At 38.2% G+C, this 17,279-nt stretch overlaps 1 protein-coding gene across 2 annotated transcripts in view; it reads left to right on the top strand.

Annotated features, from left to right (window-relative positions):
• Window positions 1-17,279, top strand: part of KNTC1 (kinetochore associated 1) — a 74,510-nt gene that overhangs the window by 24,864 nt on the left and 32,367 nt on the right. For both annotated transcript variants that reach the window (XM_019467576.2, XM_053901966.1), the window contains 18 exons: window positions 239-350; window positions 1,157-1,300; window positions 1,487-1,543; window positions 1,634-1,735; window positions 3,488-3,607; window positions 3,700-3,843; window positions 4,361-4,459; window positions 5,570-5,673; window positions 5,827-5,926; window positions 6,466-6,600; window positions 7,154-7,273; window positions 8,970-9,042; window positions 9,772-9,839; window positions 13,631-13,911; window positions 14,751-14,923; window positions 15,364-15,461; window positions 16,383-16,521; window positions 17,040-17,096. In XM_019467576.2, coding sequence (XP_019323121.2) covers window positions 239-350; window positions 1,157-1,300; window positions 1,487-1,543; window positions 1,634-1,735; window positions 3,488-3,607; window positions 3,700-3,843; window positions 4,361-4,459; window positions 5,570-5,673; window positions 5,827-5,926; window positions 6,466-6,600; window positions 7,154-7,273; window positions 8,970-9,042; window positions 9,772-9,839; window positions 13,631-13,911; window positions 14,751-14,923; window positions 15,364-15,461; window positions 16,383-16,521; window positions 17,040-17,096 — 2,126 coding nt within the window. The remainder of the gene's footprint in view (window positions 1-238; window positions 351-1,156; window positions 1,301-1,486; window positions 1,544-1,633; window positions 1,736-3,487; window positions 3,608-3,699; window positions 3,844-4,360; window positions 4,460-5,569; window positions 5,674-5,826; window positions 5,927-6,465; window positions 6,601-7,153; window positions 7,274-8,969; window positions 9,043-9,771; window positions 9,840-13,630; window positions 13,912-14,750; window positions 14,924-15,363; window positions 15,462-16,382; window positions 16,522-17,039; window positions 17,097-17,279) is intronic.

Below are 17,279 nucleotides of genomic sequence, written 5' to 3'. Positions count from 1 at the left end.
GTTATGTAGTGATTATCTCAGGAAGGACCTAGAAGAAGAGATATGGCTTTTGGAGAAGATAACAGGAGCTCTACAGGTCTGAGATAAGAAGAAAACATGCTTTTCACTGTATAATCTTTGGAACTTTTTTTTAACTTTGAGGAAAAAACTAATTAAAATGTCTAATGGTTTCTCCTTGCAATATATAACTTTAATTTTTTTTTTAAACCACTAATTTTTTTCCTCTCTGACTTTGCAGTGGTAGTTCTTGGATTGAATTTCTGAATAATGAAGATGACCTTAAGGATATCTTTTTACAGCTAAGAGAAGGAAACCTTGTTTGTGCACAGTACCTTTGGCTTCGACATCGGGTAATATGTTTTGCGTTTTGTCCTTAGTGGCTTTATGGCTCCTGGGATAGGTGATTGAATCCGTTGTCTGCACACGGATGAGAAGGGTCACAGGTGTGAGTGGGTAATGGAATGTTTGATGAAAGTATCCTGATGATATTAAATTAGAGGTAAAGATACCTTAGAAACATATTTTATCTCATCATTCAAATCTAATTAACTCCTAAACTTAGTTCAAAAGGCAACATTTTGGGGCATCTGGCTGGCTGTGTCGGTAGAGCATGTGACTCTTGATCCTTGGGTTTGTGAGTTCGAGCCCCATGTTGAGTATAGAGGTTACTTAACAAGACCTTTAAAAAAAAAAAAAAAAAAGGTAACATTTTATTACATGATTTATTGATGGGCTTTCTTAAGTAGTGTTGGTGGAGAGGGTGTTCCTGTTGCAGCTCAGATTGTGGGAAAGGATTGCCCATTAACACTGCTCCTCTGAATCCCTTCAATGTTGACAGATATACTTAGGTGCCAAAAGTGGTATCTGGGTGTGACGTCAATAATGGACACGTTGCTTGTTAGGATTTGTACTTTGACCTGCTGCTAAATTTTCCTTTCTCTGCCAGTTTCTCTCCACTTAATTTGTTAGTTGGTACTTGTTGCCATGAAAGCTCGTGGAGTTTGTGGCTGCCGGTGACTCACTGGTATAGAGCAAATCACCCTTAGTGCTCATAATTAAATCAGTACATTATTTCATAACAAGTCTTTTCCATTTTGGGAGGCTGTCACTTTAAATCTGTCTGAGAGGTCTTAATTTCTCACCCTGTATAATTTAGGCAAACTTTGAAAACAGATTTGATGTGAAAATGCTTGAGAACTTGCTCAACTCAATTTCTACACCAGTCTCTTTGCAAAAGCTTTGTCCATGGCTTAAAAATGATGTGATCCCATTTGTGAGAAGGGCTGTACCTGAAGGGCAGGTGAGTTACCTTTAGTATTTCCATTCTGGATCGTCCAAGTCCAGTCTTTGCCTTATGTCATAGCAAATTACACTAACACCAGTTAGTTCTTTATTGTCTCTGTTGAGAGATTACCAAGGGGGGTTTTAAATTATTCCAGTGATTGTCTGCCGAGTATTTTATTTTTAAGTAATATGTCTGTTTCAGAAAATTCTGGCAAAATGGTTGGAACAAGCAGCCAGAAACCTTGAATTAACTGATAAGGTAATACCAGTATAATTTACACTGAACAGACATTTCAAACACTCCCAGTGGCTTACAACATCACGTTTCATGGCTTGTTACTCTTCACAGGCAAACTGGCCAGAAAATGGACTTCAACTGGCAGAAGTATTTTTTACAGCAGAAAAACCAAACGAGTTGGTGTTGGTGTCCTGTTGGCAATGGATTTCCTTGGTATGATCTGGATAATGAATTTTTAGTAGTAAAGCACTCAATTTATATTAAAGAGTTTGTCTACGTGTACTTAGAAATACATCCATTTCTTAAATTTTCTGTTTATGAGCTCTTCTTTCATGTAGTTTTAAAATAAAAAAAGAAAATTTTTCTTTCTGATTCTCCTGTCACAGCTTCAGCCTATTTTAATGCTCTGTTTTTCTCTATTGATCAAACCAAATGGGAAACAGTAGATAAACATACTCCTAAGTAGTATAATTGGGATTTTCTGCATTGGCAGCATTTCATAGTCCTTTAAAAGAATGAAATTTATTAATGCATTAGGTTTAGTTTTCAAAGACTTACTTAAACCAGCAAACCACTCCCTGTTCTGATTGCATTTCTTAGATTTCTAATAGCCATTATGGCTTAGGTACCAGTGAATTTTTTTAAAGATGAAACTGAAAAAAATTCTGGGTCTTTTTTGACTGAAAAAAATAGCAGTGCTAGAAAGGGAACTAAGCTCAGAAATGCTGATGTTATGTTTGATGTTAATTTGAGGTTCATGAACTGAATTAATAATTTGGTTTCTGAATTTTTAATTTCTTTTTCCCCTTAAGTTTCTAAAAACTAGAAAGCATTCATAAGTTTGTCGGGGTACCATAAATTCATTTATAAACTAATATGTGAGACATCCCCTTACAATTTCAACTTGGAAGTATTAAGGACTTAAGTGCCAGAAGGTATGACTTTATATAAGGTCATAATATGCGTTATGAAATTGCATTGATTCCTTAAATTTCTAAATTTATCAAAATACATACTAAATTCCTCCTTTCTGACACAGCAGGTTCTTGCCAGTAATTGTACTTACTGATTATATACTGTTAAAAATTAAATGGGAATTTTTTTCTATGCATTTCAAGTATATTGATATATGTACATTTAATATATGATGTATATTGATCATTATAACAGATTTTTCCATAGAAGAGATTTTTCTCTTGCTTATAAAATACTACTTTTGTCTTTTCTCTGTTGTCTTTTATCATTAGTGAAAATTGTGTTCTTGTATATAAGTTTAGGAAATGTTACAATTTTATATGTGATCTTGATCTGTATAGAGGGGATATTGAGGGCCATCGAAATGATGTTTTTATACTTAAGTATAAAAATATTATACTAGCATTCAGGGGTGGCTCAGTCGGTGGAGCGTGCACTCTTGATCTCTGGGTTGTAGGTTCAACCCCATGTTGAGTGTAGAGATTGCTTAAAAACAAATCTGAAAACAAAATAAAAATAAAACGTTTAAAAAAATTACACTAACATTGAAGTTTTTCTGTGTATTTTTTTTGAGAGGGAAAATTGCTTTAGATTTCTGTTGGATTCTGATCTGTCAATTTGTACTAGTGTATGAGTTAAAATTCTACAAAATTTAAAGGTATTAGGTGCAGATTTCCCCTTAAGACCATAATCATGGCCAATTCTTATTTTATATGAAATAATTCTTTTTTTTTTAAGTTTATTTATTTATTTTGAGAGAGACAGAGACACCACAAGTGGGGAGGGGCAGAGAGAGAGGGAGAGAGAATCCCAAGCAGGCTCCACATGGGCAGTGCAGAGCCCAATGTGGGGCTCAAACCACGAAGCCATAAGATTATGACCTGAGCCAAAACCAAGAGTCAGACACTTAACCGACTGAGGTACCCAGGCACTCCTTATCTGAAATAATTCTGACTTTTTGTATGTTTCCTTCTCACACTTCTGTTTTAGAAGGATTATCAAAACACAGAGGAAGTATGTCAGTTAAGGACTTTGGTAAATAACTTGCAGGAGTTGATCACATTGCATAGGAAATACAACTGCAAACTGGCCCTCTCTGATTTTGAGAAGGTAAAAGTCTAGACTTATCAGAAGTATTAGTTTTTAATCACAGCCACTATGGCTAGAGCTTGCATCTATACCATCTTTCTTTTGGCATCCAGGAGAATACAACCACCATTGTGTTCCGGATGTTTGATAAAGTGTTAGCCCCAGAGCTGATTCCTTCCATCTTAGAGAAGTTTATAAGAGTTTACATGAGGGAACATGGCTTGCAAGAGGAGGAACTTCTCCTGCTCTACATAGAGGTAACTTCTTTAGATCTAGTCTTTTTTCCTTGCCTCTGTGCAATGTGTCATTATATTCAACATTTAACCTTTAAGAAATGTCATACTTTACCATTAGGATTTATGCAGCATGTTGTATTGGCAAGGTTATGTGGGATAACTGCCACTGATTGATGGTAACCTTGGGCAAAATGGGATAATATAATTAATTATTCCTCCAAATTGTTATTGTGAAATAATAGGAGCATAAGCTCAACAAGTGTTAGCAATTATTTTCACACATTAATAAGCTGCAATAATCTTATTTGTAAATTCTTCAAGAATGTTTCCTTCTTAAGTTTTCTGTACCATATAAAACTAAAGGCCAAGGCTTTGGCAATTTTGTCTTTCTCGAGTATTGTTTAACATTCATGGCTAAGTAGTTTTTGTTTTTGTTTTTTTTTCATGTCCATAAAAGCTATTTATCTCTATCTGTGTTTTACTTTTTGTGTATGTGAGAGTTTTAAATAAAAAAGTATATATGTTTATCCCCTTTTAGGATTTATTGAAGAGATGTAGCTCAAAGTCCACCTCACTCTTTGAAACTGCATGGGAAGCAAAAGCCATGGCAGTAATAGGATGTTTATCTGACACAGATGTAAGTGCGTCGTGACCGTGCAGATTTTCCTTTTGAGCGTTGCATCTTGTCTTAAAACTTTTTCTCTAATCACAAAAGCAACACATATTTGTTTAAAAAATTTTTTTCAGGGCGCCTGGGTGGCTCAGTCGGTTAAGCGGCCGACTTCGGCTCAGGTCATGATCTCGCGGTCCGTGAGTTCGAGCCCCGCATCGGGCTCTGTGCTGACAGCTCAGAGCCTGGAGCCTGCTTCGGGTTCTGGGTCTCCCTCTCTCTGACCCTCACCCCGTTCATGCTCTGTTTCTCTCTGTCTCAAAAATAAATAAACGTTAAAAATAAATAAATAAATAAATAAATAAATAAAAATAAAAATTTTTTTTCTTTAATGTGTATTTATTTTTGAGAGACAAAGACAGAGCATGAGTGGGGGAGGGGCAGAGAGAGGAAGACACAGAATCTGAAGCAGGTTCCAGGCTCTGAGCAGTCAGCATAGAGCCCAATGCAGGGCTCAAACTCACAAACCATGAGATCATGACCTGACCCGAAGTTGGACGCTTAGCCAACTAAGCCACCCAGGTGCCCTGCAACACAATATTTGCTAAGGAGAATTTCTGAGGTTTGGAAAAAGAATTTAAAAAAAAGAAAAAAAACCCCAAAATTCCATTTTTTTTTAATTATAAAAAGTAAAAACTTTCTCATCCCGTTCTTAGAAGAACTATCATGGATGATGGGATGCATATATTTCTAGGCTGTTCTATGATAATACAAACATGGAAACATTTTTTTTTTTGAAACATTTTTTATTTTGGCTTCTCACTGTTACTGGACACCATTATAAAAATATGAATAAAATCCTGAAAAATATTTTTAAAGAGACTAGAGTCTGTAGGAATAGAGGTATATGATTTAACTTTCAGCAGAGAAAATATTTTTCTGAGTTTTTCTAAATAATAAAATTGTACTTTATGTGTGAAAACTGGAAGAAATATGTATTTTTGCAATCAGAGGGAATATTCTCAGAGTACTGCACAGTGGATATAAGACATCTACTGTAGATTAGACAGTGTCATTAATTTGCATGAGACATAAATCTGAGGCCTCTTCATGACTGGTGTGTGTGTATGTTTGTAGCTCATATTTGATGCTGTGCTTAAGATCATGTACGCTGCGGTGGTTCCCTGGAGCGTGGCTGTGGAGCAGCTGGTGAGACAGCATTTAGAGATGGACCATCCCAAGTAAGATGACAGTCTCCCAAATAGTTGTTTTGGTGTTGGATAAACCTCATGTTTTCACTTGACATCTATTTATGGTTTTCTTTCCTTTACTGTGTCCCTTATTATTTCATTAAAAAAATACAATCCATGTTAATATCAACAATTTCCTTTTAGGGTCAAGTTATTGCAGGAAAGTTATAAACTAATGGAGATGAAAAAACTTTTACGAGGTTATGGAATACGGGAGGTGAATCTCTTAAACAAGGAAATCATGGTAAGTATAATAGTGGAAGAGTCTTTTAACTCCTCTGTTCCATGTTGAAAGCAACTTGGAAAATGTAACGAGGACTTTATATTCTTAAAAGCTCATAGGGCTAGGTTCCTCACTACTTTCCTTTTGTTAGAATGTGAGTAGGATCTTCAGGGGTATCTGGCTGGCTCAGTCAGTGGAGCATGTGACTCTTGACCTAAGGGTTGTAAGTTTGAACCTCGTGTTATGTGTAGAAATTACTTAAAAAAATAAAAGAAGACCTTTCCAAAAGGAGTGTATCAGATCATCAAGTTGTACACCTGAAGTATACGCAACGTTTATTTGTCACATATACCCCAATAAAGCTGGGCGATGGGGAAGAAGGTAGACGGGACTGTCATAAAATTCAGAATATAAATCCTGTTTTAATTTTTCACACAGCTTTGTTTTCTGCTGCTTGATTTTAATTTGATGAGTACTGTGCCCTTACGAGCAAAGGATTTCTGGGTTCTCTGAGATTTCATGACGAAGAAAGTATATATTGTATATTGTCTCTGTTTCAGAGGGTGGTCAGATATATTCTCAAACAAGATGTCCCATCTTCTTTAGAAGATGCTTTGAAGGTGGCCCAAGCGTATATGTTACCTGATGATGAAATTTATAGTCTAAAGATTATTGACCTGATGGATAGAGAACAGGTATGAGTTTTATATTATCCTTTCTTAGATTTCTTCGTCAACTAAATCTGTAAAAGCTCATATCAATCAAATTATCTGACTAGATTAGCACAGAAGAAAGTTACACCAAGATGAAAATATTGGATGTTAGATTGGCCACATTTTTCATAACTAGGTTCTTTAAAAAGTATTTAGTGACTGGCTGTTGGGCTTTCATACTATTTCGTTGTTATGAAACATAGACTCATGTTTTATATACGCTGTAGGACCCTTTGATTCCAGAGTAGGATGTTCTTTTTTTTTTTTTTTTTTTTTTGTATTTTAACTGTCTTTATTTTGATATAATTTGATAACATGAGCATACTTAAGAGTCACAACATACAAAGGTTTGTATTTTAATTTTATCTTTTTGTTTGCTCTTGTCAAAACCAGAATTAGCAAAATTTTTAAAACATCAGACTATATTCTATTTTTTTAATTGACGTCTTTTCACCTTTAAATAGAAAAGGAAGAGGCAAGTCCAAACTTTCCAAACTGTCCTTTACACTTTTCTTCCTTTCAAACACTGTTAAAGGGTGAAGACTGTGTGCTTCTGTTGAGGTCTTTGCCTCCTGCTCAAGCGGAGAAAACTGCAGAACGGGTAATCTTATGGGCACGACTGGCATTACAAGAAGAACCGGATGATTCTAAAGAGGTGAGATTTTCACTAAATAAAATATAGATAAATCCAATATTTATGGATATTAATCAACAGGATAGAAAAGATGGATAAGCAAAATATGAATATCTGCTCTTCTCATTGCTAGAATGTTCTAATGTAAAAATCCCTGTGTAAATTCACTACATAGAAAAGAACCACATATGGCTGCCTCGGAGCAGTGGCTTGAGCCCACACTGAATAATCAAGGATCTACAAACCAGGATTAATTGAACTAGTTGTTGTACACAAAGGGTTTTCCATAAAGCCATGCAATATAAAGTATTTTGTGTTGTATAGGACGTAGTCATTACTATCAAATAATGTCAGCCACAGAACCCATGTAAATCTCAATAATCTTAGAATGTTGAACTTAGAAACAATTTTAAAAGAGCCACTTCACTTCTTGAGAGAGATGAGGAACCAAATACCTAATTTTTTCAGGACAGTTGAGGGTTTTTTTTTTACCGTTTATCCCCCATCCTGTGTCAGCAGTCCACTTTAGTAATTTTTTACCTTTAGGGAAATAAGTTTGGTTATTTTGGTATCTAATATTTGTTATACTGTTATAATGCTGGGGGCTTAGGTTAAATAGGTTAAATGAATTGTCCACTTTCCTCTTCACAACAACATTCTGAGATGGGTCCTGTTGTCAGCTCCTTATAGGTTAAGTTCAGAAACTAACATTTTAAGATGAGTGACTTTCCCGGCGTTATTAGAAAGTGCCAGAACCTCACCTCAAACCATCTGATACCAAAGTCTGTGTTCTTAACCACCAGCTCGGACTGCACCCCAGAGTGGAAATACTTGAGTACTTTGTGTGGACCTTGCACTTGCTAAGCATTTCACATACATCATGTCTTCAATTAAAGCTTTTCCTCCTTTGATTTTTCTTGTCTTTTTGTTTGTTTTCATCTTTTTCAGTCCTTTTTTTTTTTTAATGTTTATTTTCTTGAAAGAGAGAGTGCTAGTTGGGGAGGGGCAGAGAGAGAGGGAGACACAGAATCTGAAGCTGGCTCCAGGCTCCGAGCTGTCAGCACAGAGCCCGACCGACGCGGGGCTCGAACTCACAACTGTGAGATCATAGCCTGAGCCGAAGTCAGACGTTCAACCAACTGAGCCACCCAGGTGCCTCAAATCTTTTTCAGTCTTGAAGATAATGATTATTTCTTAGACTTTGATTCTCTGGGCTTAAACAAGTTCAGTTCTTTTTAACTTTTCCAGAGAGCTTTTCCGAATGTTTTGTCCAGTAAAAACTATTTAAAAAACAAAACCCAAGTGACGATTAATTACAGTGTAGCTGAGGGGTGCCTGAGTGGGTGTCTCTCTCTCTCTCTCTCAAAAATAAAAAAAAAAAACATTACATATGTAAAAAAAATAGTGTAGCTGAGAGGTGTGATTTGGGGATTTGCCTGCTCTATGGTATTTCTAAATCATATATCCAAGCGTTCGTACCAGTGTTTTTCATGTTTACATTCTATGCGATTCAATTATCCATTTCTCAGCGGCTTGACTCCCTGTGATGACTGACCTCTCATTTTTTTTCAGCCATTTTACTGGGTTTTTTTTTTTTTTTTTCTGATTTCATGGCTTTTGTGTATTTGTTTGTATGTGTACTTCACTAGTAGTGAATAAAAGTGAATAAAAAGTACGAATAAAAGAAATATGTTTTATTTTCTATTTTCCTTTTAAGGACAAGGCCTGGAGAATGTCTATAGCGAAGACATCCGTAGACATTCTTAAAATGCTATGTGACATCCAGAAAGGTACATTCTACCTTTGTGCCTTCATCTTGGTTTTGTTCCTAAGCTTGCCCTTTCCAGAAAGGAGCATCAGTGACAGCCCTTGTCCTTATCCTTGTTTTTTCTTGCTTTGTCTTCATTGACCCCACCCATTTTTCCTCATGAAAAGTCTTCCTTCCTTTATTCTTTTGATTAGTAGTGTAAAAACAGAAACCTCTAAAATCACCTGACCATTTGTTTATATGCTTCAGTAAGCTCTTTGAGGCTAGATTGGATTTCTTTGGTGCCTTGCACTTACTGCTCAGATTTCTCACTTATCGTTTGGTCATGGTCAGGCAAAAACCTGTTTAAACTTGAACTTAAGTAAAACATTAACAAAGTAACTCTTGGGGGGAAAAAAGCTAAAATTTATTTCAGAATAACTGCCATTTCTCTTGTAACCCATAAGCTGCTCTTTTCTATCTTCAGAAAGAATAGATTTTTTGTACTTAAATTCTCTTACCTCAGCTTCTGAAAAGAACTACTGAAGACTTGAGATAAAAGACCCATAGCCAATTAAAACATTAGCTTTAAAAAAACCCTGATAACGGGCACCTGGCTATCTCAGTCGGTGGAGCATGTGACTTTTGATCTCAGGGTCTTGAGTTCAAGCCCCACATTGGGCATGGAGCCTACTTAAAAAAAAAAAAAAAAAAAAATCTAATAATAGGGGAATTTGGATGTCTACTATAACTTAAAAAAATTTAATTACAGACAATCTGCAGAAGAAGGATGAATGTGAAGAAATCCTGAAACAATTTAAAGCTGTTGCTAGCTTACAGGTAAAGATGTTAAGTTATGTTGAACATTATTACTTTACTGATTATGTTACTTATCACTGCATTTGACATGGATGATCAGTCCATCCTTCAAACTTTCTGTGCTGGTCTTCAATAATTTTATTTTGTTTTTTTTTTTTTTTTAATGTTCATTTATTTTTGAGAGAGAAAGTGCAAGTGAGGGAGAGGCAGAAAGAGAAGGGGACAGGGGATCTGAAGCTGGCTCTGCACTGATAGCAGGGAGCCCGATGTGGGGCTCAAACCCACAAACCATGATATTATGACCTGATCCCAAGTTGGATGCTCAACCAACTGAGCCACCCAGGTGCCCCAAGCCTTCGGGAATTTTAGTTACAGCGTACTGGTTTTCCTTTTTTTCTCTCATTTGTAAAACAACCTGGGGTGCCTTGGTGGCTCAGTCGGTTAAGCATCGGACTCTTGATTTTGGCTCAGGTCATGGTCTCACCGTCACAGCTTGTGACATTGGTCACACAGTTTGAGATCTCGTGAGATTGAGCCCCAGGCTCTTCACTGACAGCAGGGAGCCTGCTTAGGACTCTCTCCCTCCCTCTCTACTCCACCCTCACAAACATACGCGTTTTCTCTGTCAAAAATAAATAAAAATTTAAAAATAAAAGGAAAAAATTTTATGGAGATGTAATTCACATACCATACTGTTCATCTATTTAAAGTGTATAATTCAGTGCTTTTGGTATATTAATAATTTTTCATAATTGTGGTAACAATGTAAAATTTGCCATCTTACCCATTTTTCAATATATAGTTCAATGGCATTAATTACACTTACAATGTTGTGACCTTCACCACCATCTACTTTTCGTCCCCTCAAGCAGAAACTTTTTATGCATTTTACCCATTTTTACCCATTAAGCAGTAACCCCCCGTTCCAACCCCTGGAAACCTTTGATCTACTTTCTCTGAATTTGCCTTTCTATAGATTTCTTGTAAGTGGAATCCTACAATATTTATCTCATTGTGTCTGGCTTCTCTCAGTCAGCATGTTTTCAAAGTTCCTCCGTGTATCAGGTGTCAGTGCTTCATTCCTTTAACACCTGACTCATGTTCCATTGTAGGAGTGGACCACATTTTGTTTATTCCTCTGTTGATAGACACTTAAGTTGTTTTTTCTTTTTGGCTGTTGTGAGTAATGCTGCAGTGAACATGGTGAGCTCATCACCTGAACCCGCTACTCGGACCCCATGTGTCTGACCTCAGTACCCTTGCTTATTCTACTTAGCACTGCCTCAGCAGCAATAAATAGTTAAAATAAGATTACTGAAAATAAAAAATATATATCCTTGGGGGCACCTGGGTGACTCAGTCGATTAAACGTTCGATTTTGGCTCAGGTCATGATGTCACAGTTTGTGAGTTCAAGCCCCACCTTGGGTTCTCTGCCCCTCCCAGCTTGTGTTTTTTCAAAAATAAAACGTTAAAAACATATATATATCTTCTCGAAAAATCATGAGCTATATTGACTACACACAGAAGCTACATTCCTTGGGAAAAAGATGCACATTGAAAAGAGAAACTTCTTGGTTTAATCACTTGTATATTTATCTTTGACTAGATTATACATGGATGCTACATAATTCAAAAGGCTTTAAAATGGTTAAAATGGTGAATTTTATGTATATTTTACCACAATAAAAAATAAACTTACTAAAATTCTGTACTGCATGTTGTAAACAATAAGGAATTAACTCTTTGACAAAAAAAAAAAGTTTGAAAGAATATATAGTGAAAAACAAGTCTTCCTCCTATCCTGATATTCCAGCTATCTAGTTGCCCACATTAGATGCAACTGCTGTTGCCAGTTTCTTGTGTATTTTTCTAGAGATAGTCTGTGGTTATATAAGCATAAACATTTCTGTGGTTCCTAATAAAGAGGGAATTGTGACACATAATGAATAAAGTCTTCCACAACTTATCTGCAGTAAACATTCTATTTATTTTTATAAATAAGTATTTCTACATGATGCATCCCCTTTGGGAAAGATAACTAATATTTTTTGGGGAAAAGCCTCAGTTTCAAAATTTTACATTTTATAAATAACTGCACCATAGATTAAGTTATGCAGGCATCCAAAATAATATTTGTGAAGTCTGTGTAATGACAGGAGAAAGGAGAAATGCCATAGTGTTAACTGGAGAAGGTAACATATGAAATTACCCGTGTAGCCACAAAATGCTGGTGAAGAAAACTGAAAAGAAAGACCAAGAAAATGGTCACTGCTTATTAGGATAACCAGTTCTCAGCTCAGGTGTGTTTGCTCCCAGGGAGTACTTGGCACTGTGAAGGGAGTTTTGATAGTTTTTGATTGTCACGAGTGGTAGAAGGAGGGTGCTAGTGGCATCTAGCAGGTAGAGGCCAGGGATGCTGCTACAGTGCACAGGACAGCCCTCACAACAGAGGATCTGGCAAGATTGAGAAACCTTGCTGTAGAGTACTGCATCAAAACAGAAGGTCTAGGGGGCACCTGACTGGTTCAGTTAGAAGAGCACGTGACTTGATCTTGGGATCGTGAGTTTGAGCCCTATGTTAAGTGTAGAGATTACTTAAAAAAAATAGGGGCGCCTGGGTGGCGCAGTCGATTAAGCGTCCGACTTCAGCCAGGTCAAGATCTCGCGGTCCGTGAGTTCGAGCCCCGCGTCAGGCTCTGGGCTGATGGCTCGGAGCCTGGAGCCTATTTCCGATTCTGTGTCTCCCTCTCTCTCTGCCCCTCCCCCGTTCATGCTCTGTCTCTCTCTGTCCCAACAATAAATAAAAAACGTTGAAAAAAAAAATTAAAAAAAAAAAAAATAGAAGAAGGGGAAAGAAAAGGAGAAGAGAGGGAGGAGAGCCAGAAGAAGAGGGGGAGAAGAAGGTGATCTCACTGCCTCTTGGTATCCTTCCCTGGGCCTCAGGGGGATTTTTTTTAATCGGGTAAGAAAAATAAATTCTAAGTCTGGAGTTAGCAGCCAAAAGGAATTATTACAAAAAAGAGCAAAGCTGGTTTCTTCAGTCACCCAAACCTAATACTTAATTCTGTCATTTTTGCTATTCAAGGATTCCCCCACAATAAAGAATGATCTGACACCAAGAAATGGTGTCAATAGTGCTGACATTTAGAAAATCCTGGGTTAAGGGGCGCCTTGGTGACTCAGTTGGTTAAAGCGTCTGACTTCGGCTCAGGTCGTGATCTTGCGGTTTATGAGTTCAAGCCCCGCATCAGGCTGTCGGCTGTCAATGTGCAGCCCACTTTGGATTATCTGTCTCCCTCTCTGCCCCTCCCTTGCTCTCGCTCACTCTCTCTCGCTCTCTCTCTCTCTTAAAAATAAACATTGTGGGGCGCCTGGGTGGCTCAGTCGGTTGAGCGTCCGACTTCGGCTCAGGTCACGATCTCGCGGTCCGTGAGTTCGAGCCCCACGTCGGGCTCTGGGCTGATGGCTCAGAGCCTGGAGCCTGCTTCCGATTCTGTGTCTTCCTCTCTCTCTGCCCCTCTGCCGTTCATGCTCTGTCTCTCTCTGTCTCAAAAATAAATAAACGTTAAAAAAAAAAAAAATTTAAAATAAACAAGGAAAAGAAAAAAATCCTTGGGTTAAAATGGTTTTTCCTGTTTTTCAAACTTATTATAGTATTATTTTCATAACTTGAAATATAAAGTCTTAAATTCTTAATTAACATGGGAGTTGTCTTTGAGGGAGAATAAGGAGAGATTTGAGACTCGCCAGTGGTTTTTAACAACAGATGAAGTGAGCACATGTGGCACGCTGTCCTGTTTGCCTTCCTAGGAGAACTTCGAGGTCTTCCTGTCCTTTGGAGATTACAGCAACAGTGCCCTGGTCTCAGAGCTCCGTGAACAGTACATCAGAGCTCACGAAGTCACACAGACCAAACACAAACCCCAGAGCTCTGCAGAGCCTCCAGCTGCCGAGGACAAGAGCCCGAGCACCAAGTCCAAGCTGCACAGACAGGCGCTGGCCCTGCACTTGTCCACACAAGAGCGGGAGGCCGAGCTGACCTTGAGAGCCTTAAACCGTGGGAACCTGGAAGCAGCGCTGAGAAGATGCAGGTGAGCCCCGGCCCCGTGCACACACAGCTTGTCTGAAAGGAACACGTGCTTCCTTGACTTCTTGGTAATAGGGTTAGGCCAGTGACCTTTTCATTTGCATGGATATCATTCTTGGTTTCTCGCCCTCGGAGCCTAGTTTAGGTCACAAAATGGTAGCATAGCAGGCAGGTAACTCACATGATGTGAGTCGTTAGGTAACCTGACCATGGAATTTAGGTTGCCTTGCCCTCTGACAGTTAATAATATCCCAAATAAGTTAAAAGACAAAGCACATTAGATGGCATAAAAACATTTTTAAAGAGATTTTATTTTTTATTTATTTTTTAGTGTTTATTTTCATTATTTTTAAAGTTTATTTATTTACTTTGAGAGCGAGAGAGAGCACTAACAGCGGAGGGGCAGAGAAAGAGAGGGAAAGAGAGAATCCTAAGCAGGCTCCACACTGTCAACACAGAGTCCGATGCAGGGCTCGAACCCACCAACTGTGAGATCATGACCTAAGCTGAAACCAAGAGTCAGACCCTTAACCGACTGAGCCATCCAGCCACCCCAACGTATGTTTATTTTTGAGAGAGAGAGACAGAGCGTGAGTCGGGGGCAGAGAGAGAGAGACACACAATCTGAAGCAGGCTCAAGGCTCTGAGCTGTTATCACACAGCCCAGTGCGGGGCTCGAACTCATGAGCCACGAGATCATGACTTGAGCCACGGTCAGACATGTAACTGAGCCAGCCGGGCGCCCCTTTTTAAAGAGGTGGTGTTCATTTATTAATCCAAGAAAGGCAAATGCATTTGCTTTTGCTCCGAGTATTCTCACTTTTGACACTTCCTTTTTTCCAGAGACTTGTTTAAGTATCACCGCAATGCCGACACTGGGAAGTTGCTGTTTTTGACGTGTCAGAAGCTTTGTCACATGTTGGCTAATGACATTCCAATGGCAACACCCGCGGGCCTCAATCTTCCTTCTGAAATACATGCTCTAGCTTGCCAAGCTGCCACCATCTGCAGCCCAGGTGACGGGGTGTATAATATAGTTTTGTGTTCTGTGTCTCATTGCACACGGATCTCCCACGTGCTGTCTCTTCACAGTTGGACATTGCCATAAAGACAAAAGATCGTTCTCTCCGTTGTACAAAGAGCCAGTCGTAATTGATTCTCCATGGGGATTATTGTTTCAAAATATTTACAGATATTAACAATGTCATTTCCAACTGTTGATAGTAATCACTTTGATGGGATTGTGAAGTTCCTTGCCTCTCCACATACGAGGTTACATCTAGGCCAAGCTTCTGTAAAAGTTTAAACTGCATTATTTAGGGTAGTCAAAGCTGTGTGGAAACCGTTCTATCTTGTGGCCTTCTTTAAAATTTGAATGGTAATTATTAAAAGATTGTTTTCATTATTCCAAACACGTGGAATATTAGTGTAATGATTTTTCTCCATTTTCTTTCAGATTTTTTGCTGGATGCTTTAGAACTGTGTAAATCTACATTAACGGCAGTAGAGCTTTCCAGACAGTGCCACATGGATGACTGTGGAATTCTAATGAAAGTAAATTGCCTTTAAATTTCTTTTCCTTAAACCAAATCCCTGCCCGCCCATTATGAACCACTTTTAAATCACTTGTATAGTTTATAAAAATATCAAATCTACCTCTTGTGGGTTTTTTAAATTTATTTTTTTATTTTTTTAATGTTTTTATTTTTGAGAGAGAGAGAGCAGGGTAGGGGCAGAGAGAGGGGGGAGACAAAGAATCCGAAGCAGGCTCCAGGCTCTGAGCTGTCAGCATAGAGCAAGACGCAAGGCTCAAACTCATGGACCATGAGATCGTGACCTGAGCTGAAGTTAGACACTTAACTGTCTGAGCCACCCAGGTGCCCCTACCTCTTGTGTTTTCTTACTCTAGACCGGAAAACTCAAGGGCATGAAACCTCTTTTTCAGTGACATTTATTGGCTTTAAGTTGCCCTATCTTTTGAAATGTTGGGCCTCAAAAAAGGCATCTCTGGACATTGTCCTTATCTTAGAGTAACGGTTTAATTTAAAATGGCATTATCGGGGCGCCTGGGTGGCGCAGTCGGTTAAGCGTCCGACTTCAGCCAGGTCACGATCTCGCGGTCTGTGAGTTCGAGCCCCGCGTCGGGCTCTGGGCTGATGGCTCGGAGCCTGGAGCCTGTTTCCGATTCTGTGTCTCCCTCTCTCTCTGCCCCTCCCCCGTTCATGCTCTGTCTCTCTCTGTCCCAAAAATAAATAAAAAAATGTTAAAAATAAATAAATAAATAAATAAAAATAAAAATAAAATGGCATTATCATAAGCCACAGACTACCCAGAGGAAGCAGACTACACAGTTGTATTTGACCATCCAAACTGCGTTTGGCTCTAGTACATCTGATTCTGGGTTCTGCTTAGTGAAGATGGTATTTGTGTTTTGGAGTGTATTTACTTGTGTCTTCTCTGTGATTTGGTATTTAGACTTCCTTTGGAACTCAAAAAGATCCATATGAAGAGTGGTCTTACAGTGACTTCTTCAGTGAAGATGGGATAGTTCTGGAGTCACAGATGGTGCTGCCTGTTATCTATGAAATGATTGCGTCACTTCTGCCTCTGGCTGGTAAATGTCACTTGTGTTGTTATTTTCTATGTATTTCTGCTTTATGCAAGTTTTAAAGCGTGGAGGTTTGGAACTAGGACTGCACATGGGAATATGGTGAATCTCGCGGGCACAGCGCTGACCAAAAGAAGCCAAATACAAAAGAACACGTCATACTATATGATTTCGTTCACGTAAAGTGCAAGGACAGGCTATAAAGAAGCTGTGCTGTCCGAAGTCAGGGGAATGGTTACTCTCGAGGGTGGATAATGACTGGAAAGGGGGAAGAGAGGGTTTCGGGTACTGGTAAGGTTCTATTTCTTGGTTTGGGTTCTGGGACGTGAATGTATTCACTTCATCAAGTTGTACACTTAACGTATGTATTTTTCTGTATGTACTTAAGTGCTCTTTTTTTTTTTAAAGTAGATTATTTTAGAACATTATTTGTTAATAGCATAATATTTAAATATTTCTTGGAATATGTGGTCTACAAGCAAGTTGTTTTATTTACTGTTAACATATTTCACTCTTTTTTGTAGAAAGCAAGAGACATCCCTTGGATTCTACAAGTTTACCATACCGTTCTATTAATGAAGGTACTTGACATCAGAAATATACATTATTGTATTACAATTTTATAAATAACAGAAAAACAGAAATTCCTTGAAATCTTGAATATAAGTCTGACTTAATGCTCTTGATGTACTTAATTATGACTATTACAGTGTTACTCTTCCAGAAGGTCAAGAGACTGTCATTGGCTTGGAACATTAACTTAT

Source organism: Panthera pardus, unplaced genomic scaffold, assembly GCF_024362965.1.
Source record: "Panthera pardus isolate Hobbes unplaced genomic scaffold, ASM2436296v1 HiC_scaffold_15, whole genome shotgun sequence".
NCBI classification, from domain to species: Eukaryota; Metazoa; Chordata; class Mammalia; order Carnivora; family Felidae; genus Panthera; species Panthera pardus.
Note: the sequence above shows the minus strand (reverse complement) of the source record. Positions and strands in the feature narration are given on the sequence as shown.